General features: G+C 38.0%; 1 protein-coding gene across 13 annotated transcripts in view; it reads left to right on the top strand.

The window, feature by feature from the left end:
- Window positions 1–24,782, top strand: part of MCTP1 (multiple C2 domains, transmembrane 1) — a 448,818-nt gene that overhangs the window by 158,980 nt on the left and 265,056 nt on the right. For all 13 annotated transcript variants that reach the window (XM_014543980.1, XM_014543975.1, XM_014543979.1 and 10 more), the window contains exon 2: window positions 23,650–23,764. In XM_014543980.1, coding sequence (XP_014399466.1) covers window positions 23,704–23,764 — 61 coding nt within the window. In that variant the 5' untranslated portion in view covers window positions 23,650–23,703. The remainder of the gene's footprint in view (window positions 1–23,649; window positions 23,765–24,782) is intronic.

Here is a 24,782-nt window from a genome sequence, read left to right as displayed (position 1 = left end):
ATTAAAGTCCCATGGCCCAATATCATAAATTTAAGCTGGGACCCCTAAGCAAACATGTTGAATAGTGCTTCCTTTGTTCATTACCCATTTGATTCCTAGACTCCACTACCCACAAGAGCCACAATCCTTTAGTCTGGGGTTCCCTCAGCCCCCTGCTGCAGCTATAAGCAGACAGCTCTTAGAAGGTAGGTTTAGATCTTAAGATGTTGTAGCTATTTGTGGACTGGAGATCAAGAATCTAATTTGTAAACATGTAGTAAAGGATTGTCAGGAGAATGTTCAAACCACCAAAACACTTTAAATAATTTCAAATCTCAAATTTTAATATGCATAACTATCTCTTTGGGAAAATTCCTGGATCCCATCCCCAAGAGTCTGGTGGTAACATGTTAATGAAGGATTAGTGGACCACAGTTTGAGAAATACCTGTTAAAATATTTGGAATTAATCTAACTTGATAGTAAGGCTTACCCAGAAAGTGTTTAATTTTATTTCCCAACTTCATAGGACTGACTGAGAAAATAACTTACTTACTTTCCCAAATTTTCAGAAAAAACTTAAACTCAATGTTATGAATGCCTTGCAGTAAGGTTGCCTTCTGTATCTGTTTGTACTTTTTCTAAGATGTGTAGAGATAATATTGGAGACCCACTCTTTCATAACGACTATTTTACATTTTAACCTTTTTGGTTTTTGCATCTCTGGGTGAAATATCTTATCATTCTTGCTTTCTCTTCCTCATTTGGTATTATTTCATTTACTTACACTATTTTAGAATGATTAGTTAGCCTTTATGATATTCTTGTTTTTGATGTGTTCTTCTGAGGTCTCTGCTTCAACAAACTTTGCTTTATTAGTGGGCAGTCATTCAAACCTCCTCAAAAGAGTTTTGGTTGTTTTCCTTGAATGAGAGTGTTGTTCCTTCGGGGGCAAATGTTATGAAACATAATGGGAAGTGCTAAACCCAGAAGTGCTTTGCTGGCATTTTGTTTTGCCAAGAAATGAGCTAATGCTTATACCCAGCATTGTGAGCTCCTCACAGTTGAGTTTGGTGAGGAGAGTAAGACTCTGGGGGTTCCAATGCATTATTCTTTAATTAAAGATGATGCCATTAAACAAATTAGAGGCGTGAGAGCTCAATGGCTAATGCCCAAACTTGGGAAGCTTTGCCACCAATGCCTTTTAGAATTCAGTTTGTCTCAGTATATGAAACGTTTTTCCTTAATGCAACTTCCTGGCTATCTATATCTCTTTTCCAAAGATTGGAATAAAGTTCTTTGGAAGTGGACTCAAGCAACCATGCATCAAGAGCTCTTCTATTTAACATTTGAATTCCTCTTTCTTTTCTGCAAAAAGGAAGATCTTAGCCTTGATCCTGTGTCACTCTCTTCCTCTCCCCAAATCTGCCCTCTGCTGATAGTGAACCAAATTGTGGAACTCCATTCCTATTGTAACTTGCTATAATGAACACTCTTCTCAATTGAGGAAACTCTGAGTTGGACCCTCTAGTCACTCAGCCAGCAGCCATGGAACACTGTTGCTTCAAGTCAATAGCAGGAAATCTAGAACTTGAACATCTTATTCCTATTTCTTTGGTGTCACCTTAGTTGCTTAGTAAGTGGGAAATTAATATGTGTTTTGGCTATGGTGAACTTTTCTGACAATGAGTTATCTATTTTAATAGCTTCTCATCTTCCCTCAGGATAGGGAAGTGACATTTTGACTGGATTCTGTAACCACATTTATCATGATTATTTGGTATTCTCAGCAAACAACAGTGGGCATAAATTCTTAATGAAATTAATCCCAGTGACAAAGGACTTGTCATTATAATGATTTGTGTCTTTTCTTCTATGGGGTGCAAATTCTAGTAAATATTAAGTCAGTCAAAATAATATTTTTTGTAAAAATTTTATGTAAGCCATATGTTATGGGATTTTTTGCCATCTTTAGTTTATGACAGCAATTACAATTAATGGCATACAAAGATTAAAAGTACATCTGAAAATTACTCATACTCTGGCTCCTAGATAATCTATTATTTTAAAGCAACAAATTTTATTCTTTTGTCTAATATGTTGGAAAGAGAGGAAAAGTAATTATGCTGCAGTTAGTAGATTTGTATTATTCAAGCACAAATATAATAAGCTCTCTATACTCAATGTATTTTAAATGCAGTAATGGTCAGAAAGCTTACTTTGAATATATATCTTATTTAATAACTTTTCTGCTTAACGTTTCATTACATTATATGCAACACCAAATGTATGAGTTCCCTAATGGGTGGGAGGCATGGCTTAATCGATGTTTGTGTATCCATTCCCTAATGAGTGGATGGATGGAAGGAAGGAAGGAAGAAAGAGCGGATGGGATAAAGAGGAAGAGAGGGTTGGCAGGCAGTTCAGAATTCATAATCCTCAGAAATAATGATATGAATACCTTGACTTGGGGTCAAACTACTAACATGCCACCATTGTTAATTTCATAGGTGGTACAATGTTTTCATAGAACATAATGGTGATGGCCTTTTACTTTCTTTATTCTTTAAAACTTGCATTAAGTTGTTATTGAGTGGAAAAAAACTTCAGGCATACCTTGGAGATATTCCAGATGCTGTTTCAGACCACTGCAATAAAGTTGGTATTGCAGTAAAGCAAGCCATAATCTTTTTGTTGGTAGAGGATCTTGCCTTCAATTTGTAAGAAATGAAACATCTGTGAAGCACACTAAAGTGAAATACAATAAAACAAGGTATGCCTGTACTAGTGTTTATTAAAAGGTCAAAGTTACTGAATCTCCTCATTTTTATTAATTCAATGATATAATATTTCAGTAGTGGCCAACCAACCATGACATACCATATGCTACCAGTTAGGAGCTTAGGGGACCAAAACCTCCTTCCAGGACTTGACTTTCAAAGGATTAATTGTCCATGCCGAGGAGCAGCATTCACTGGGAGAAATGTGAGTCTGTGAAATGGTGCCTGTGTCGTGTCCCAGGGACCATTTAACCAGGCTTATGTGAGCCACTATGCAGAGAAGATGTCCCAGGAGCCATGGGGTACAGGCTTAGGTGTCACTTAGCAGCCACATTAGGCATTTTTTTCTGAAGAATAAAAATCTCTTTAGTTAGTTCTTGGTACTGATTTTTAAAGTTCTCTTCACTTCACACAATTAATATGAAAGTAAAAATGTTGAAGCAGTCTTCAACAAAAGGGACATGATGCACAAGTTAATCAATACTTTCAAGCAAATCCTGAGTTTCTAGCGAGGAGAACTTCATGCAACCTGGGACACCTGTACAAATGCAAAAACAGTGTCCTGGCAGCCTGGTTCCAAGCTGGTGCTTAGCTATTTCTAAGGCTTTGGAAATCCAATCCAGTCTTTGGAAATGTAAAGAAACCAAGCACTGTGTAAATTAAGCCACCATTGGAATAGTAAGTGAAACACTGTAAATTTGAATTTTTGTAATTTTTGCATATTAGGGTGGGACTGAATGCATATTCATAGATGATCTACAAAGTGAAATGGAGACTAGTACACAGGAAAAATGAATGGTCTCATCCTCTACTTCCATAGTGGTTGCAACCTCTGGTTAATTCTCAGGCCTGTTCTGATATAGGAACCATAAATTGCACTTTAGGTCATAGGTATCTTTTCTATTCATTCCTTTAATGTGTATTGAGTGCCCATCATGTCAGATTATTGTGGATAAATACTGGAGTGAACCAAATAGATAAAAATCATTGCTCTCAATGAGCTTTTCTTCCAGCAGAATGCTGTTTGAAACACTGTGTTAGTGTCAAATACTAAATATGAATATACTATACTAGTAGTCTTTTATGAACTTGAAATCAATTGATAAACCCTCATTAGGGTACCTGAGAATATGAGTCAGTCTTGGCCCTGGCATCTAGGAATTTACAGTCCAGCAGGGTAAGTAGTGTACTGTGGTCAAGAGTTGAAATGCAGTAAGACAGTAACAAACAGCACAGAGTGGAGGGTAACTAACTGCAGGGAGAGGAGGGATTAGGGAGGGAGGTTGGTAGGGTAGCGATGGTCAGAAAGGCTTCTCTGAGGATGTTACCTTGTCTGGTGAAATTCTAATTAGCCTTTGAACACTCATAACTTGACGTTTTAAGGTGAAAGTGGTGAGATAATATTTATACTGGTTCTCATATTCATTTATTCTTTAGTCCTTGAATATTTTTAGCATTTCTTCGGAAGGGCTGCGAAAAATAAAGAATTGAGTTGATCTATAAGGAGACTACTAGCATAATTAAGTAACATCCAAGATAAAAGGTAATATACTAGTAATAGGTACATTTGTTTCTAAGAGTTCTATCTCTAGAGGTATAGAGGGACAATCAAATTGTGAAATTAGGTATATATTTCACATTTATTTAGATGACTGTAGCTTTGTTCAAGGTTCCCATGCATCTTCTAAAGAAGTGCAAGCATGGCAAATTAGCCTTTCAAATGAATTCTTTTCAAGGTAATAATAGCAGTGAAATTATACCATCTCTACCTGTGCAGATTTTCATGGATTGCCTCATGTGGTTTGGTCCATAGAATGCTGTATGTTAGGAGACACGTTGTCAGAGTTCATCCTCTCCAAATACTGCCTTTCCTGCCATTTCTGGAAATATGATACAAATAGCTAACATTTCTTTAGGGTTTACTATGTCCCTGGCACAATTATAAGCACTTCGCATTATTAATGCATCAAATTCTGGAAACCCAGTGAGGTGTGACCTGTTTGTTATTATCTCCATTCGAAGGAAAACTGAGGTATGCAGAGGGTAAGCCACTTTCCCATGGTTCCATAGCTAGAAAATGTTAAAATAGCTAACATTTCTTTAGGGTTTACTATGTCCCTGACACAATTATAAGCACTTCGCTATTATTAATGCATCAAATTCTGGAAACCCAATGAGGCGTGACCTGTTTGTTATTATCTCCATTCAAAGGAAAACTGAAGTATACAGAGGTTAATCCACTTCCCCATGGTCCCATAGCTAGAAAATGTTGGACCCAAGAGTCAAACTCAGGACACAGAGTTGTGTTTTTAACCACTGTATTATACTGTTTCTGAAGTACAGATTAAGGACTCTTATCATGTTATTCTGAGAACTTTAAATATTAGACATTTCCATTACTGTTTCTGAAGTACAGATTAAGGACTCTTATCATGAGGTTATTCTGAGACCTTTAAATATTAGACATTTCCACGTAACCATATATCAGAAGTTAGTATGTGTTTGCATATTAAAAACAAAGTCCATATCTAATAACAAGGGCAACATAGCCTTTGAATCCCACTTGGCTCACACATGACCTCTAGCACAGACCCCCTTCACTCATGATGCTGGTTGACACATGACTCAAGATTCACTTCACTTGTCCTGAGACACTTCACCGAATCCAGAGGGTTTTTTCCCCTCTTACACAAGCTCTCCTATTCTGCAGAGGGAAAAAGAAGGAAAAGTGTGAGTGGAACAATATAATCAAGGGATTAGGAGTCAGGGTAGGAAGCAAAAAGGGACACACAGGACTCAAGAAAGAGGAAGCCTGGCTGGGCTGGAGGATAAATTGGTATTAGCAGGAAGTACTACTAAGGGGCTGGTGCGTGAGAAGATCTAGGGGGAGGAAGGCCATCTTGAGAAGTGTTAAAATTGATTATAAATTGAATTAAAATTTTGATAAATGCAAATAAATAATGAAATTTGTTGTTTAGTTTTGGAACCATGTAACTTTAAATGTGACCTTCTGCAGCAGATTAGCTTATTGGAATTATCTGGTGACATGTATTTTTGGTGTGGGATATGTGGGAAACTCTCAAGTACTGTTAGTGGAAATGTAAATTGGTGGGATATTTTTAGAGGGTTGGTGATTTGACATGATCTCCCAAAGTTAAAAACACAACCCTTTGATCTAGAAATTCTATTGGTAAGAATTCACCCATCGATGGATACAAAAGTGTACACCACAATCTGCATAAGATGAAATTTTTTGCAGCATTGTTTGTAATAGTATGAAAAGGTGTAGGTGTGTGGGGGGGAGGCTGGTATCCATCAACAAAAGCCTGATTAAATAAATTATGGTGTATACATTTAATAGGATCCTAAGGGTCTGTTATAAAGGGTGAGGTAGATCTGAATGTGCTGAACATCAAAAGATTGTCTTGATGTTACTAGATGAAAAAAGTAGAGTGTACAACAGAGCATACAATATATTCATTTCTATATATGTACATTTTTAAAGGTATGTGCTAACTTCTTTTTCTGGAGGATACTCAAGAAAATGTTAATGGTGGTTACCATTGAGGAGAATCACTGGAGTTGAGATGGGAGATGGAGATTTTTACTTTCACCTTTACACTTGTGTACAGTCAGTGCATATGTTTTAAAAAAATGACACCCTGAGACAGACATTGTGAATTCTACATATGGTGCTCCCAACTACATGTGTAAGCTCTGGTTTAGCTTTGATAAGAAGATGGTCTATCAGTCTATTATTTTTTAACTGTGTTTTTTTTCTTACCTATCACCATCTATAAATCATAACACCAAGTAGATAGCAATTTCTGGATCTCCCACTGTTTTCTTCTAATGTTATGTCATTTACATTTGTTTCCTATGGAGCCATTTGAATTGCCAAATGTATTAATCCTTTGTACGGTGCATACCTGATACTTAACGATAACTTGATGCATTTATTGGCCCAGTAAATAGGCCTAATACCTATTTGATTTGATTGTATAAACAAACTATTCCTGACTGGCTTTGGAAAATAGGCCACTCGCTGTGAACATATTTGTGGGTATGCCAATTGTCAATAATTGGGAACTTCTCAAAGACCTGCACTAAACCAATAAAAAAGCAGCTGTTTAATATCTCAGTTAGCGAGGCAGTGAGATTCAGAACCCAAGATAAGAACTCAGGTCTTCAGACTTTTGCAATTTGAACTAGAACTTCTGTAGAAAGTAAGATGCGAGCTTCGCGGATAGTGTTCTGTCTGCAACAGAAATGGGACAGATTCTACTGTAGGTGTGAATATGTAAAAGAGCTTTAATAAAAGAAATGAGCAACATTTTTCTGTGATTTAAAAACCCTTGATATCAGAAATTTAAAGTACTTTTTCCTTAACCACAAGCAACCCTTTCCTTTTGATGTGAACTTTTAGCTAAGGAAAATTATATAATTAGAGTCTGAGAAGTTAAAATTGCCATCTAATGTCAAATGTCTAATTCACTCTCTGATTTTTTTTTTAATCTGGGAGGAAAGTGCTAGCATAGTGGTTACAGCATGAGCTCCTGGTATTAGAACAGTTCGAATTTTACTTCCTCGCTGAAGCAAGTTACTCATCTTTTCTGACCTTCATTTTCCACATCTGTGTTACTAGGATAATAACAGTAATTATTTCTTAGGTGTTTGTGCAAAATAAAGGAGATAATGTTTGTGCTCCATCAATGTTAGCTGTTCAATCAGTTGGGATGTTGTTGGTTGCAAGTAACTGACTAAAATTATAAAGAGAATTTATTGGCCCATATAACTGGAAAATCTAGTGATTAATTCAGTGGTTTAATTAAGTTACAACAATCTAGTGTATTTATGTCTCTCCATCCAGCCTTCCTCATTGTTAGCTTTATCCCAGTTTCGTTCCGCTCATGAACCCAAGGTGGCTACCAACACTCTCAGGACAGGCTCCGTGTGTCCTCATTCTCCTCCAGGAGGATGACGAGCCTGCTTGTCCCAGCATTCTTAGCCAAGTCCAGAGATTGGCCCTGACTGGAGGAGCGTAGGCCACATTCCCAACCCGAACCAGTCTTTGGAGTCAGGGGGTTGGATTGGCCTAATCTTTGTGATATTCTCTACCTTTAAGCTAAGGAACAGCAGCTTCCCACAACCACACTGGTTATCAAGAGGAAACAGAGCTCTCCCAGGAAGGGGAAAAGTAGAAATACCTGCTTGGAAGGTCATCAATTCTTGCCACCATCCTGATCATTGTTATCAAGGCACCTTAACCACAACTGCCCAGGCAGGATTTTATCCGTGTCCCCACATGGGCTTAGGGAACACTTAGCTCCCCCCACCAAAAAACAAACAACAACAACAAAAACTTGTTAAATTGCTATTAGAAGTAATTTCACAGAAGGAAAGCACAGAATTTGCTTGCCAACATGAATAGTATACATTTCTGTAATAAGTCAAAGCTTCCCTTTGCTGAATACCCATTAATGAGAAACATTTGACCGTTTTAGATTAACATTTTAATGCTAAACTATGAGAAAATTTTAAAAAATTAGAAGTGACACCTACCATTTACTCATGATAGCACTTAAGTTTGGCAGTTTAGAAAATCTCTTTTTTGCAAGTGGTACTGAAAAAACTCAAGCTATTGATCACTTTGCTCAAGCAAGGTTTTTGGAATGCTTAAAAAGTATCAATTAATTGAACAATTTAAGCCACACATTTGTTTTTATTGTATTTACTTAGCTACTACAGTCAACTCTTGGTAATTTCCAGGATCTATAATTTATCCTTAGTACATTCTGTTTTAACATTTATTAACCCTAAGGTTTTATTTATGTATGGAAAACCCTTATAAAATACCTTTCTCTATGGCAAACTTGTGTACTGAGTAAATACAATGAACACTCCTCCTGTGGTATGTATGACATTTTAGAATTCCAAATCTCACAAACAAGTGTAAAAGCATATTTTCAAGAGGAAATATAAATGTATTTTTGATTTATTGTCTTTCTTTATTATTCATGACTCGGCCCACAGCCCTTGCACCCACTGTGAGAATAATTGCAAATGCCACACTTTCCTCATAAAACCGCACTCAGGTGAGAGCATTTCAATTTATGGTGAAGGGCTCTGAGGATCTCTGAAAACAGAGAAATCTCAATACTTATCCCTGACAAGTGACTTCCTACAACTGCTCAGACTTTTCTCCTTTAAAGCACTTCCTTTGTGAATGTGTCTTAAAGTTTCAACTAGATACTAATCTATCTTTCACACCATGTAGTTTATGTTCTTATCTATAGTCATTTTGGGAGTACAAGGCAGGATAGAAATATTACATGTGTAATATAGGATACTAAGTGTTTCACATATATTATTTTACTTACTCTTTAGGACAATCCTGTCAGGTCGGTACCATTTAATCACCATTTTTAAAAATTTATCTTTATTATTGGAAGTATTACAGATGTCCCATCCCCCCCCATTACTCCTCAACCCCTTACCAACCCCCAGGCGTACCAACCAAACTATTGTCTGTGTCCATGGGTTATGAATATATGCATATAAATTCTTTGGTTAATGTCTTCCAGAACCTCCCCCCCACCCCACTCTTCCTCCCTTTGAGATTTGTCAGTATGTTGAATACTTCTGTGTCTCTGGATCTATTTTGTTCATCAGTTTATTAGATTCCACATATAAATGAGATCATGTGATACTTGTTTTTCTCTGATTGGCTTATTTCACTTATCACAGTACTCTCCAGGTCCCTCCATGCTGTCTCAAAGGGTAAGAGATCCTCCTTTTTTTTTTTACTGCTGCATAGTATCCCATGGTATAAATGTATCACATATTTCTTATCCACTCATCTACTGATGGGTACTTGGGGGTTTCCAGATCTTAGCTATTGTAAATAGTGCTGCTATGAAAATATGGGTTTCCTCAAAAAATTAAAAATGGAACTGCCATTGGACACAGTGGTCCCACTTCTAGAAATATATCCTAAGAATCCCCAAACACCAATCAGAAGGAATTTATCCCCATTTTTTTAAAAAAGGTGAGAACCTAAGCCACTGAGTGATGGAGCCAAAATTTAAAGAAGAAAAATTTGAACAGAACCTCTCTTCTTTTTTTATTAAAGCAAATTTGGGATAATATAGATCTATCTCCTCTTTATACCAATGTGGAATTGAGAGTCAAAGAGAGTTAGTTATTTGCCTAATCTAATGAAGTTAGTTTTATGGAGGAGTAGGAAGTACACCCAAATTCTGTGACTTATAACTTAATGCATAATTACTGCTCTACTCCTTCTCAGTTACCTGCAGTTTAAATGTTTACAGCAGCATAACTAGCAAATTTATTTTTATGAAACATAATTTATGTATGGCTGTACCCTTAAATACATAACCCTCAATCTTCTCATCTGTTATATAGTGGAAGGGAAAGGGGATGGTGAGGTAGATTAGGTTAATTTATCACTAACATGCCTTCTATGAAGTTTATCATTATACTTATTAAACAAAGACAAAATTAAAATAGTTGTGCCCTACCAAACACTAGGTTATCACTCAAAAAGTAAACTGTTCATTTGAGTATTTTTAGATTTACAGAAAAGTTACGAAGATAGAACAGAGAATTTCCGTATACCCCACATCCAATTTCCCCTATTGCTAACATATTATATTAGTATGGTACATTTGTCAAAACCAATGAACCAATATTGATATATTAATATTAACTAAAGTTCATACTTTATTCAGATCTTCAGTTTTCAGTTAAGGTCTTTTTTGTTGTGCCAGGATCTCACCAGGTTACCACATTTTCTTTCGTTTTCATGTCATCTTAGGCTCCTCATGGCTAGGAGGTTTATTCACATGTTCCGTCTTTTTGATGACCTTGACAGTTTTGAGTAGCATTGGTCAGATATTTTGTAGAATGTCCTTCAGTTTGGATTTTCCTGATGTTTTTTCTCATGGTTAGACAGAGGTTCTGTGTTTTGGAAGGAAGACCCGAGAGGTAAAGCACCATTCTCATCACAAACTGTCAAGGGAACCTACTATCAGCTTATCAGTATTGATCAAACTTGAGCACCTGGTTGAGGCAGTAGTTTCTCCATATTGTCCTCTATGTACATCCCACACTTAAAAGGTAGGAAGTTATGCTCAGCTTCCTTGAGGAGCAGAGCGACATAAACTACTTTGAATTCTTCTGCACTGTAGACCTGCCTTTTCTCCCCCATTCAGTTACTTATTTGTTTAATTACTTATTCAAATAATTTGTACCAGTACGGAATCATGAATATTTATTTATACTTTGAGTTGTAATCTAATACTATGTTTATTTTGTTGCTCAAAACTCTTACACTTTTCTACCAGGGTTCGCAAAGATGGTATATATGTGCAGAAGCTTTTGTCTCAGAGGTTTTGTTTTTTGCTGGTAGCTCTGCACTTTTTAATGCAGTTTGGTTTTCTTTGGGGAAGTAAGAGTATGCTTGGGAACTCACCGAAAGATGAAAGGTCAGATGAGTTAATGCAAACAAAATCTATCAGGTCTGACAAATATTATTGTAGTGAAATAGTAAGGATAACAGTGATTAAGTAATATAATGGTACTGGGAGCAGAGACAGCCCGAGTGTGATTTACTTTCTAATCTCCGATTAGCCAAAGGTGAACACTAGCAGCAGTGTATTCAAAATATATAATTTGACAAGAACAGGAAGAACCTACTTTGCATTTGTAAAATCACTTGACTCTTTACAAAACACTATAAATTACATTATTTCTTTTAATTTTGACAAGTCTATTTTTTAAAGAAGAGGAAAATGTGCTAAAAAATATCTTTCCTCTGCCTCAGACCAATTTCATAGTCCAATATAAACAGTAGGCCTGTTTACAGGTTTTTGTGATTTTTAAAAAAATATATTTTTATTGATTTCAGAGAGGAAGGGAGAGAGAGAGAGAGAGATAAACATCAATGATGAGAGGGAAACATTGATCGGCTGCCTCCTGCCTGCCCTACACTGGGGAATGAGCCCGCAACCCGGGCATGTGCCCTGATCTGGAATCAAACCATGACCTCCTGGTTCACAGGGCAATGCTCAACCAGAGTCATCCCAGCCAGGCCAGATCTTTGTGTTTTGACTTCTATAATCTCTTCTCTATTTTACAATAGCTTTCCTTATCACCTTCCCCCAAATAAGTACTTATATTAAATAATTTCTTATACTTACAAAGCAGTTTTATATATTTTATCTCATAATCAAAACAGTCTTTAGTAAGGTATATATTAGCCCATTTTCAAGATTAGAAAACAAAGGCACAGGGGGAATAAGTATTTTTGGCTGAAGTTACATGGTTGATATAATGCCTGCCCTTTATCATCAGAATTTGCCTCTTGTAACACAAATGCTGTTTGCACGATCTAATTCCAAAAAGGAGTGATCCGTGTACATCGGGATGGAGAACAGAGGATTTTGTTTGCTTTCCTTTGGCACGGGTTATTTTACAAACTGTGTGTGTAGGTGGACAGGATACCAGCAGGAATGAAATGATGCTGCACAGAACAGTCAATTTAGCAGACAAGCCAAGGGTGAGTAATCGTGTTGTGGGAGTCCTAGAAAGGACGCTGAGGTTGCACTGAACTTCATACTTTTTGCAGCAGCCATTAAATATTGCCATTTAGTGGGTCCAAGATTTATAGGCCCATTTTGTTTGGCTTGGCTGTTGCAAAATAAAAATCCCAGAATTAAACCCAGGATTGTAGTTTGGTTCCAAAACAAGCCATTGTAAAGCTTAATGTGGCCAGAGGATTAGTCTTTTCTGCTTAGTTTATTTTTCTGGTGAACTGAAGGCTAACATATTAATTATTACAACCACGCATCCCAGTTTACCAGAGACCATTTTGTTTATGCCTTTTTATGCCATCCTATATAATAAAAGCCTAGGTGGCGTCACGCCCTCGCGCGACACCCTCGTGCGACATCATCACAAGATGGCCACCACAAATTGGCTGCACGCACAGTGGAGGCAGGGCCTGGTGGCCGCTCCATGCAGTGAAGCCTGGGGGTCCCGTGGCTCTGCATGGCATGGAGGAGGCCGGTCCCGATGTCCCCACCACCTTGCGTGGAGGAGGCAGGTCGTGGCAGGGGCGGGCAGTTATGGGCAATCAGGCCGGCAGGGGAGGGCAGCTGATGGTGATCAGGCCGTCAGGGGAGCAGTTAGGGGGCGAAGGCAGTTATGGGCAATCAGGCCAGCAGGGGAGGGCAGCTGATGGCGATCAGGCCGTCAGGGGAGCAGTTAGGGGGCGAACAGTTAGGGGCAATCAGGCAGGCAGGCAGACAGGCAAATGGTTAAGAGCCAGCAGTCCTGGATTGTGAGAGGGCAGTCGGACATCCCCCGAGGGGTCCCAGATAGGAGAGGGTGCAGGCCGGGTTGAGGGACACCCCCCACCATGCACAAATTTCTTGCACCGGGCCTCTAGTGTAATTAATAATAGTACTCTCTTTCATTCTTTACAGTATCCAAACTTGAATGATAAATTATATGGGTACCCTAACCACTAGCCTTTTTCCAAGTTCTTGTTGAAAATAGTCATAAAAACAAAAAATTTTCCTCACATAGTAACTGCAGAGCACTGACCTTCTTTGACTTCTGGGTGATGAGCTAGCACCACACAGGCATCTTTATGGGAACATCAATGACCACCGCACAGTACCCTGGAGGAAGAGGTTGAAGACACAGAGCAATTTCTATCTGTAGCCTCTCTGTGTGGCTTTCTCCCATATCACTGTCTGCTGACTGCTTATGCATTTACTGAGTTACCTGGCTGCTTGCTTGTTTCTATACTTCCTTTGCTCATTCTTGTTGCTCTTTTTGTTTCTCACTCCGTTCTAAGAATCAAAGACTCCCTCCATCTGTCTCATACAAGGTCAAAAGAAGTAAGGAGGTGATGGGGAATCACAAAGATATCCAAGAACACAGAACCCAGAGCAGATGGCCCTTATGACCCAGAGCCTCTCCAGGCCTTCAAAGTGGCAGTTCATAGATCTTCACTCTCCTGCCTATGCACTGTCATATTGCTGCTTTGGTTATTTGGTCTGTCTGTATGTCCTGCTATAAAATCACAGTCTGCCCTCTACTATATGTATTTTTCCACCCCCTACTTCTGCTTGATTATAGCACCTATTTTCTGATTTGGGGTTATACAAGGGCCATTATGGCCTCTCCAGTCTCTCTAATTGGCCCTTTGGCTTTAGGAGCCACTTTTAACTTTTATTCTCTCTGAACTCAGTCCAAATAACCTTTGCCTAATAACACTTTTGCTAGAAAACTCACCAACCAGCCTATTTATTGTCTAAGGGTCAGATACCAAGCTCTAGTCTAATCACTATGAACAAGGGGCAGGAAATTAAGTTTACATAGAATCAAGCATAAGCTGTTTTTTCAGGTGGGGCTGTAGATTACTCAGGCTCTATGACTGACGTACCAATCAGGTGTGCTCATTGGTTGCCATGAATTTTCTCCATTCTATGTGGTTTCAGTTTTTAAAGTCATTTATTCATTTGACCTCTAAATAATCATGATGTTCCTTTGGCAAGTGGATCTCTGAACTTCATTGAGCTTTGAATATCTCAGTGACTTTTAAGTTCTGTTTTTGAAAATTAAGTTTTGATTTCTATTGGAGATTTCACTGTACTAATATTTTCAATGTCATTGAAACTACGAGAGATGACTAAGTAGAAACTAGTAATGACTAAGTAAAAATCCTCAGAGACACTTCTTGATATCCTTGACAGGGTTGTTCAATTTTAGAAGTTGAAAATGTAAAAGCTTTCATGAAATTTTAATTTTAAGGAGATTTTATTGACATATAAGGTTAAAGCTAGCTGCATTGAGCATGGCCCAAGTGTATGAAACACATATAGAATAACTTAAGCAATACACAATCCCCTGGGCATGGCAATACTAGATAGAGCACCCAAGAAAATCTCCTGTAATGCAGACATGCTTTTCCTTCCTTGTACAATGCTGCACTAACTCTACTTCCTATTGACAATAAGGACCAACCACCACAACTAACAGAGCAACCTCACTTTTTGCTTATAATGAAAAGCTACAAAAGGCCAGGTGGCACTCACAAGTTTGAATTCATCAGCACATTGTATCTTCTATGGAACGCTTTCTTCACTTAGGGAAAAGGCCTCCTAAGCAGCAGAGCTCAAAGTCACAAGGACCCTCCTATCAATTTCCACACATATTCTCCAGGTGTTTCAGGGTGTAAATAAGAAAAGTCTGGAAATTCTTCGTGGATGAGCCTTCTCAAAGACTGGCTTCTATAACTGGAACAATGGGTCAAGCTAGGCTGCATATTAAAATTACCTGAGGATCTGTAAGGAAAATGACTAAAACCTGGGTTCCCAACCCACAGTTCCCTGGTCCCTGGCCACAGCCCTCAAGTTTGAGTACTACTATGATGTATAAAATGAGGGCAAGAGAGTTAGGCATGAGGAAACGTAACATTACCATGGATGGGAACTGCTGTAGTTTAAGCAAGCCAGGAACTGTAGAGAAAGGGCTTCTGCAAAAATGGTGACTTGCCCTGGCCAGTGTGCTCAGTGGTTAAAATGTTGGCCCACATACTGAAGGGTCATGGGTTTGATTCCTGGCACCAGTTGGAGCATGTGCAGGAGGCAACCAATCACTGTGTCTCTTTCACATCTATGCTCTCTCTCTCTCTGTCTCTCTCTCTGTCTGTCTCCCTGTCTTTTCCCCTCTCTCCCTCCCTTCCACTCTCTCTAAAAAAAATCAATGGAAAAAATATCCCTGGGTGAGGATTAACAAACAAACAAACAAACAAACAAACAAACATAATGGCTTGGTGGAGTAGAAGAGGTGGGTGCTCTGGTCATAATAATCCTTCCAAATGCTTTCTTTCTAATTCTCAGACTTCCTCTCTTCCACAGTTGTGTGTGTGTGTGTGTGTGTGTGTGTGTGTTTCCCCTAGGTGACTGAATAAGGCCATGTATTTCACTTATGTTATAATCTACAACTTCAAACATTACATCTGCTTTTTGGCTTCAACAGCCTCAAAGTTTTGAGTGTTGTCATAGAAACCTCCCTGATCCTCTAATTGTACCTAGAACTCTGAATTTAAAATTTTGAGCTTATCATTTTTTTTTTTACATTCCCACTAAAGATGTACAAGGATTCCCTCTTTTCCATATCCTCACTAGCATTTTATCTTTTTTAAAAATAATAGCCATCCTTACAGGCATGAGGCATGAGATAATATCTCATTTTGGTTTTGATTTGCATGTCCCTGATGATTAGTAATGCTGAGCACCTTTTCATGTACTTGTTGACCATTTGTATGCATTCTTTGGAAAAATGTCTATTCAGGTCCTTTGCCCATATTTTAAGTGGTTTATTTTTTTTTTTGCTACTGAATTGTATGAATTCCTTATATACTTTGCATATTAACCCCTTATCATGTATATTGTTTACAAATATTTTCTCCTGTTTCATAGGTTATCTTTTTGTTTTGTTGATTATTTTATTTTCTGTGCAGAAGCTTTTTAATTTGATGTAGGAATACTTAATATATTTCTACTTTTGTTTCCTGTCCTTTTGGTGTCATATCCAAAATTTCATCACTAAGGTCAATGTCAAGGAGCTTTACCCCCTGTGTTTTCTCCTAGGCATTTTATGATTTCAGGTTTTATGTTTAAGTCTTTCATCCATCTTGATTTATTTTTTGCATAAGGGTCTAATTTCATTATTTTGCATGTGGATATTAAGTTTTATTAGCATTATTTGTTTAAGAGGCTGTTCTTACCCTAGTTCGTATTCATGGTGTCCTTATAGAAGATTAGTTGACCCTTTTTGTGGGTTTATTTCTGGGCTCTTCACTGTGCCGTGCCAGCACAGCCAAGGGTTTGGTGAGCCTGAAGAGGGGCGGTGAAGGATTAAAGAAAAGACAGACAAGAGAATACAGCTGGGGCTCAGTGGATCTCCCTGCCTGGATGAGGACACAGAAAGACCCAGCCTGCAAGCTGAGGCTTTATTTTATAGTGAGATCAAAACAAGGGTAGTGGTCAACCTGTTTACAATGTTCTTGTGAGTTTCACCTTGTTTTGGCAGCACTTGCTGTACCTCCCACAGCCCATTAGCTACCTAGGAAGGAACTAGGGAGGGCTATAAGGTTAAGCTTAATTATGCTAAGAGGGCTCTGCCCTCCAAGCTGGGACTTGTTTGTGGCCCTGCCACAGGTCAGTCCAAGACTTACCCCTAGAGCCGCTCCCTACACTTTACTCTGTTCTTTTGGTCTATATGTCTGTTTTAATGTCAGTACCATAGCTGTTTTGATCACTACAGCTTTGTAGTATAGTTTGAAATTAGGAAGTGTGATGCCTCCAGCATTGTTCTTCTTTATAAAGATTGCTTTGGCTATTCAGAGTCTTTTGTGGTTTCATATAATCCAGCAATTTCATTTCTGGGTATTTAAGCAAAGGAATTTGCACCAGGATCTTGAGTAGACACCTGAACTCCCATGTTTATTGAAGCATTATTCACAATAGTCAAGATGTGAAAACAGCCTAAATGTCCACTGGTGGATGAATGGATAAAGACAATTTGGTATATACGTATTATCGCGGGGGGTCTCTCTTCTCCGCGAGCAGCACAGAAAGAGAGTGAACCGGTTCTTTGAATAGAGGCGCTTGGGATTGAGAAATGAAATAAAGAGACAAGACACAGAAATAGAAGGAGAAGCAGGGACCGGGTGGGCTTCTGCCCTCTGATGGAGGGACAGACGGGGGCCCAGCACCGTAACCACGTGTTTAATTTATACTCGAAGTAACAGGAAGTTACATCACATCTGGGTGGGCCTTGAGTTTCTGGTGACATAGTGAGATCTTCCCCCCTTGCACCTGGGCTGGAAAGGTCAGACTGATTGACATCCTTGCCTTTGGGCTAGGACCGCCTCCAGGGCGTGGCTCTGCCTGCACCCTGGGTTCAGTTGACAATATTTTTAAGAACGCCCGTTGTGCCTTGCCAGGGCACAATGTAGTATCCCCCACAACGTATGACAGAATGTTATTCGGCCTTAAAAAAAAAAAAGAAGGAAAATCTATCATTTGTAATCATATGGATGGACCTGGAAAACATTTTGCTAAGGGAAATAAACCAGACACAGTAAGACAAACATTAAATGATCTCACTTATATGTAGAATCTAAAATTCTTAAACTCATAGAAGCAAAGAGTAGAATGGGGGTTGCCAGAGGCTGGGGGAAGGGGAAATAGGAGATAATGGTGAAAGGATACAATGTTTCAGTTATTTGGGATGAATAAATTCTTAAGATCTACTATACAGCATAGTGCCAAACAGCTAACAATACTATATTATATACTTAATTTTCTATGGCAGTAGATCTCATGCTAAGTGTTCTTACCACACACACAAAAATTATAATGATAATGATTATGATGATGATGATGATGATGATGATGATGATGATAATAATAAAGAGGACAGGAAGAAACTTTGAGAAATTCTAGATATGTCTGTGGCCTTGATGGTAGTGATGGTTCCACAGGTGTATAAACATCCCCAAACTCATCGAGTTATATACACAGCGTTTTACATATAAATCATACTTCAATAAAGTGGTTAAAAGATAATAACATACATCTAAGTGTGGGACACGGCAGTTTAGGGAAAGGAGGGGTATATTTACAGTTCTAATAATATGACACAAAAAATGTTAACTTGGAAAAAAATAAAAGATTTAAAATGACAATGTTTGTATTAGAGCTACAGTGTGCCTAGCATTTCAGATATATCTTTCCTAGTACATACTTACATTTGGTAAGTTAAACATTTATTAAAAGGTATTTTGTAATGAAAAATATATGCATTTCTAGTATCTCTCTATAACTGGCCTACCAGATTTCTTATTGGAACCATTCAGTGAGCCTGAGGAGAGATGCCTCTCTAGATCTACTTAAGTTCTTGATTTCCTTCTTTTATGGAGTTGGCAATATCCTTGGAACTAGACACAGTGGTGCTTTCTACTGTGGACATTACCATTCTCCCAGGAGCGCAGCTCAAACTTCTGAGTAACTCATGTATCCATCCCCCCTCTCTCTCACATCCTGTCAGTTGACAAATTCAGCTGATTGAATCGCCTCAATATCTTTCTAATTCATCTTTTATTTCCATTCTCACTGACAGATGAGGCCCTTATGACTTAAACTGGACTGTTATAATAAAACTTTTCAAATAATTTCTATATCCACAAGATTTCTCTGATCTCTTCCATCCCACAGAGAGAAAAGGCCTGGTTTTGTTCATCTATGTAATATAAGCACTTAGTCCAGAACAGGAAAGATGAAAGATAGGCAATAAATGTGTGTTAAACGAGGCCTGGTTTTATTGCTTCTCTCTCCAAAGGCCTGTGATGCTGTCCTGTTGCCCACAAGAACTCTCCTCAGCCTGGCATCAGTGGGCATCAGTCATTCTTTTCACTTTATTTGTCACACATGCCAGTGATGCACCGCTGGTGACTACTCACCATTTGGCTCATGCTGATTGTCTCATCCTTTCTTATTTCAAATCTTCACCTGTCAAAATTCACATTTTCACACCCTGCTCTGTTGTCATCTCTAGAGAGGTCCTCAGATTCTTTTCCCATAATAATTTGTCTTTCCTGTTCTCCTATGAACTTATAGCACAGTCTGTCCTTATAACTTTTGAGTGGATGAAGTTCCACTTTAAGTGCCAATGTTGATCAGTTGGTAATGGCAGCCTAGAGCAGTGGTCAGCAAACTCATTAGTCAACAAGAGCCAAATATCAACAGTACAACGATTGAAATTTCTTTTGAGAGCCAAATTTTTTAAAGTTAAACTATATAGGTAGGACATTGTTATTAACTTAATTAGGGTACTCCTAAGGCTTAGGAAGAGCCACACTCAAGGGGCCAAAGAGCCACATGTGGCTCTCGAGCCGCTGTTTGCCTACCACAGATAGAGCATTGTATTGAGGAGGATTCTAAGGTTATACTTAGGTTCCTCACAAAAGAAGGTGCTAAAACAGGTTGGATGCCTTACTTCAGTACAGAAGTTAACAAACTGCCCACAGAATAGCCAACTTTGTTACAGATCCCCATGTATGTTTCTACTCAGCTAGATTATTTGTCCTTAAAGGCATATTTCTGTCCTCATAGCCTCTATCACAATTTCTGTTGAGTTGATCCTTAAAAACTCCATTCCCTGATTTTAAAAGTTTACAATCTAACATGGCCAATATAAATTTGTGATAGGATGTGATAATGGACAAAAATAAAACACAAGCATGTAAAGTGCTGATGAAATGGCCCTTGAAAAGTAGGTAGGAAGACATGGAGAACAAGAAGGGCAAAGCAGCATTTAACCAAAGGAAATTAAATCAGTACCTTGAAGAGATATCTGCATTGCTATTCATTACAGCATTAGTCACAAAGCCAAGATATGGAAACAACCTAAAAGTAAATGGCTGTCATCAGATGAATAGTCAAATAAAATGTGATGCACACATAAATACACACACAAATGGAATATTTTTTAAAAAAATATTTTTATTGATTTCAGAGAGGGAGGGAGAGGGGGGGGGAGAAAGAGAGGGAAACATCAATGATGAGAGAGAATCATTGATCAGCCACCTCCTGCATGCCCCACACTGGGGATCGAGCCTGCAATCTGGGCATGTGCCCTGCCTGGGAATCAAACCATGACCTCCTGATTTATAGGGTGACACTCAACCACTGAACCATGCCAGCCAGGCCACAAATGGAATATTATTCAGGCTTTAAAAAGCCAATTTATGTAAATTCAGTGAAGTTATCGTTTAACAAGATGTTAAATTCTAAATTTTTCAAAAGTGAAAAATCTAGTATAGTTAGAATTACCTTTGAAATTTCTTAACTTGCCCATAAAGTGGGAAGGTAGATAAGGGTAAAAAAGGTCAAATATATGGTGATGGAGGGAGACTTGATTTTGGGTGGTGAACACACCATATAATATACAGATAATATATTATAGAATTGTACACTTGAAACCTGTATAATTTTATTAACACATCACCCAAATAAATATAATGAAATTAGATGTATATATTTTTAAAATATAAAACCAGGTACTCTATAAATTATTCACTTTAGACTTCAAGTAGCACTGAATAGAGAAATGAAAGCTACAAAGAAAATACAGATATCTGTGCATTCAATTTTTTCTGTAAAATACCTATCAAAACACTAGAGGAGGATGCAGGGTGGGTTAAAAAACGTCTCCTTTCCTATAGATTTTATTCTGGTTTTAGAAAGAAGTAAATCTATCTACATTTAATATTTATTAATGGATTTGTTTCTTTTGAAATAATGTATATGAAAGAACCTAATGAAAGCCTTAGAACATACTTGAAGTTTAACAAATGTTTGTTGGATTTTAATTTTGCTTATTAATTGGACCCACATACAAACTGTTCTTTGCAAAGTAGTTCAGAAGCCCTTGGTTGGCATCTTCTGTGTGGCCCAGTGAACAGCTAGCTGTTCCTCTCTTGCTGTTTACACTAGTTTCCAGACACCTTATCATAGTTCAGGAAATCTATATAAAGGAAGATAACAGTTTTTTCCCACGAACCTTGAAAATTAGTAACATCCTATGCTGGCTAGGACGTGGGAAATAGGCACTCATAACTTTCAATAGGAGTATGAAGTATTTAAATTTTGGGGGGAAGATTTATGTTCTAAAAAAATAAAAGCCCAAGTCTTTGTAGTGGCATATAGTGAAACCAACTCAGATTCACCAGTAGGGAGATAATTAAAGAAATTATGGTATTCCTACACTGTGAAAAAATGATGTATGTAAAAGAAAAGTAGATAAATCTATGTGTAGACCAGAAAAGTGCCATGATATTTTAAAATTAAATAAATTATAAAATAATAGACAAATATGCTCTTTGTTAGCAACAAACAAAAACTGAAAACTCAACCACAAAAAATAAACCTATATGTATGTATATTTGTTTATATAAGAAGACAAATAAAAGTGTGGAAGGATATTATTATCCTAAGTAACCCTAAGGAGGTGGGGCAATTAGATGTTTGCCAGAAGAGCAAGGTAATCATTTTACCTCTTGCTCCTCTGTTGTTTGAAGATGTGATCCAAATTAGTGGTAACAGGGAAATAAAAGGCAAAGGCAACTGCAGGATGTAATATGGAAATGGAGTGGATGGAATTTGGCAACTATTTGAATGTGGTGGAAAGGGAAATGAAGAAATCAAGGCTAGCTCATCAATTTCTAGCCTGAGTAACTGCGGGAAAATTCTGTCATTCATAGAAACAGAGATATCATGAGAAGGAGTGAATTCTTTTTTATTGTTACCAGAGGAGAAATGATGAGTTTGAGTTATCAGAGTTGCACGGTTCTAATTTTAAATGATAATTGCTCCTATAGGAAAGCTTCTTTATCTTGGTCTTAAAACCTCAAACAAAATGATGCTTTATAGTTGTATTTCATGTAAATTTTGGAACTGAAAGAATCAGTCTGGTGTCTAATATTTTGCCTTATCCATGCATACTATTCCAAAACAAAAGAACATTTATTTTTTAATTGGAAAAAATTTATAATTTAAAATCATCTCAACATGTGAAAAAGTAATTTTTCCTGCTGTATCAGATTGACAGAAAGTATAAACTGTGACCTGTACAATTTTTACTATTTATTTCTTTTGTGTTATTTTAATACTAGAGGCCTAGTGCATGAATTCGTGCACCAGTGGGGTCCTTCAGCCTGGCCTGCGGGATTGGGCCGAAACTGGCTCCCCAACATCTCCTGAGGGGTCCCAGATTGCGAGAGGGCACAGGCCAGGCCGAGGGACCCCACCAGTGCACAACTGGGTCCAGGGAGGGATGGAGGAGGTTGGCCAGCCGGAGAGGGACCACAAGAGGGCTCCCGGGCGTGTCTGGCCTGTCTCACTCAGTCCCGATTGGCCCAACCCCAGCAGCAAGCTAACCTACAAGTCAGCGCATCTGCCACCTGGTGGTCAGTGCACATCATAGCAAGCAGTTGAGAACGCTTTGATTGGTTGAACGGCTGAGCGGATGACCAAACACTTAACATATTAGTCTTTTATTAATAAAGATAGTTATGCCTCTTCAAGTGTGTTTGTAACTCAATGACTATTAAATAAACAGAGTATGTTGTTGATATTCTGTAGAAGTAGCCTTGAAAAGATTTTTAGTTCTAGCAATAGCTTGTGCACTTTTATTCCATAGAAAACAGCACTAGATATTGTCTCTATATTTATATTATTTGCTTGCAAATACTATCAAAATGCTATGTGAATTTATTTATATATAATTATATCATATTTCATGTTGGGGCCAAAATAAAAGTATGTAATTCACCAGGTTGAGCCCTTTTGCATAGATAAAGGAGTCAACAAAGTCACCTGAATGAATCATTTTAATTTTCAGCTCAGTTATGTGGAAATTAACTGCTCTTGCATACCTTTATTCTCTTTTCATCATTGATTGTATTTTTACTTCAGAAACTATTCCTATGTTAGTTCTTCTTAGTTGAATTATGTGGGGCATTTCCTGGGAAATGTTTTTCATATTGCATTTGTTATTTTTAACTTGAATTAATACAGGGATTCCTATAACTGCCATTTTTTTATTGAGTCTGAAGAATTTCATGAATTTTAAAACCTTCAGAGAACTGGGTGATTATGATGCTGTGTGAATTCACAAATTATATTGACTAATTCTTATAGTTTGAGTTAAACTCTATATGGCCCCCCTTTGGAGGAAAGAGAAGAAAGATAATTATTTTAATATTTTGTATACTTCTTGTTTCCCAGAAAATAAATACTTCTGGAACCAGTAATGCAGATGTCCCTCTGGCTGATCCCGGAATGTACCAATTGGATATTACATTAAGAAAGGGTCAAAGTTTAGCTGCCCGAGATCGAGGAGGTAAGGTCATAAGAAGAACATCACTTGGAAGTTTATTCTGTGTGTTTTTGACAAAATCCTTTTTAATGGTTGCTTAAGTTCAAATAAATTAACTATAATATTATAATTTTTAGAAGGTTGGGTCCAGTGATGTGGTTTGAAATGTTATCTGACTCCTGTGACCACAGGAAGAGGTTATGATGCAAGTTTGCAACTCTGAACTGGACCCAATCCAGACAGCAAAATCCCTACAAAACTGCTGAGAAATTAGACTCTGCGTTATATGTAATTAGTGACACAGTTGGTGAAATAGGTGAGACAAATATTTGAAGTCATATAGAAGTCGCTTTTGGCAGACCTGACATTCTTTTTGCTGCATTGATTTGCTCAGTTGAATCGGCTAAACTTGCAGAAACCAGAACTAGCATCTCACCAAAACTTTGGTGATTCCCAGCAAGCAATTTTCTGAGACTTAGTTGGATCTGACAGTAGTCTCATGGTGGCTTAAACAGGTCTTTGTAGGCTATAATGAAGGAAAAGACAAGGCATTTGGAATCCTTAATTCCTGGATTCCAAATCCCAAGGCAATCTGATGAACTAGCCTGGGCTCCTTGAACCCCAAATTAGAGGCAGGACCAGAGATAGACCCTAAACAGACAGTATAGCACCCTTTGCACATTTCCAAATATCAGCTATTTAGAATGTGGAGAACTGAGGGCCCCAAGGGCCCAGAATCCCAGAGGAAACTGAATCTGGTCTAACTCCTCGCACTGGGAAGGAGGAGAGTCCCTAAGCCTCCAACTCATTGTCAGAGCACCTGGAGAGCACTCTTGGCATTACATAATCTTCTTTTTCTCCTCCAACCCTATTGACATCCAGACCTAGGGAGTGGAAGGAACCAAATTAGGGCTATAGTTTGTACTTCAATCTCCTGTCTCTGTAAGAATAAAATAGAAAAAATAGCCCTGGCCAATTTGGCTCAGCGGATGAAGCGTAGGCCTGTGGACTGAAGGGTCCCAGGTTCAATTCCAGTGAAGGG

This window comes from Myotis brandtii, unplaced genomic scaffold (genome assembly GCF_000412655.1).
Source record: "Myotis brandtii unplaced genomic scaffold, ASM41265v1 scaffold344, whole genome shotgun sequence".
Lineage (NCBI taxonomy): Eukaryota > Metazoa > Chordata > Mammalia > Chiroptera > Vespertilionidae > Myotis > Myotis brandtii.
This window is presented reverse-complemented; position numbering and strand designations above follow the sequence as displayed.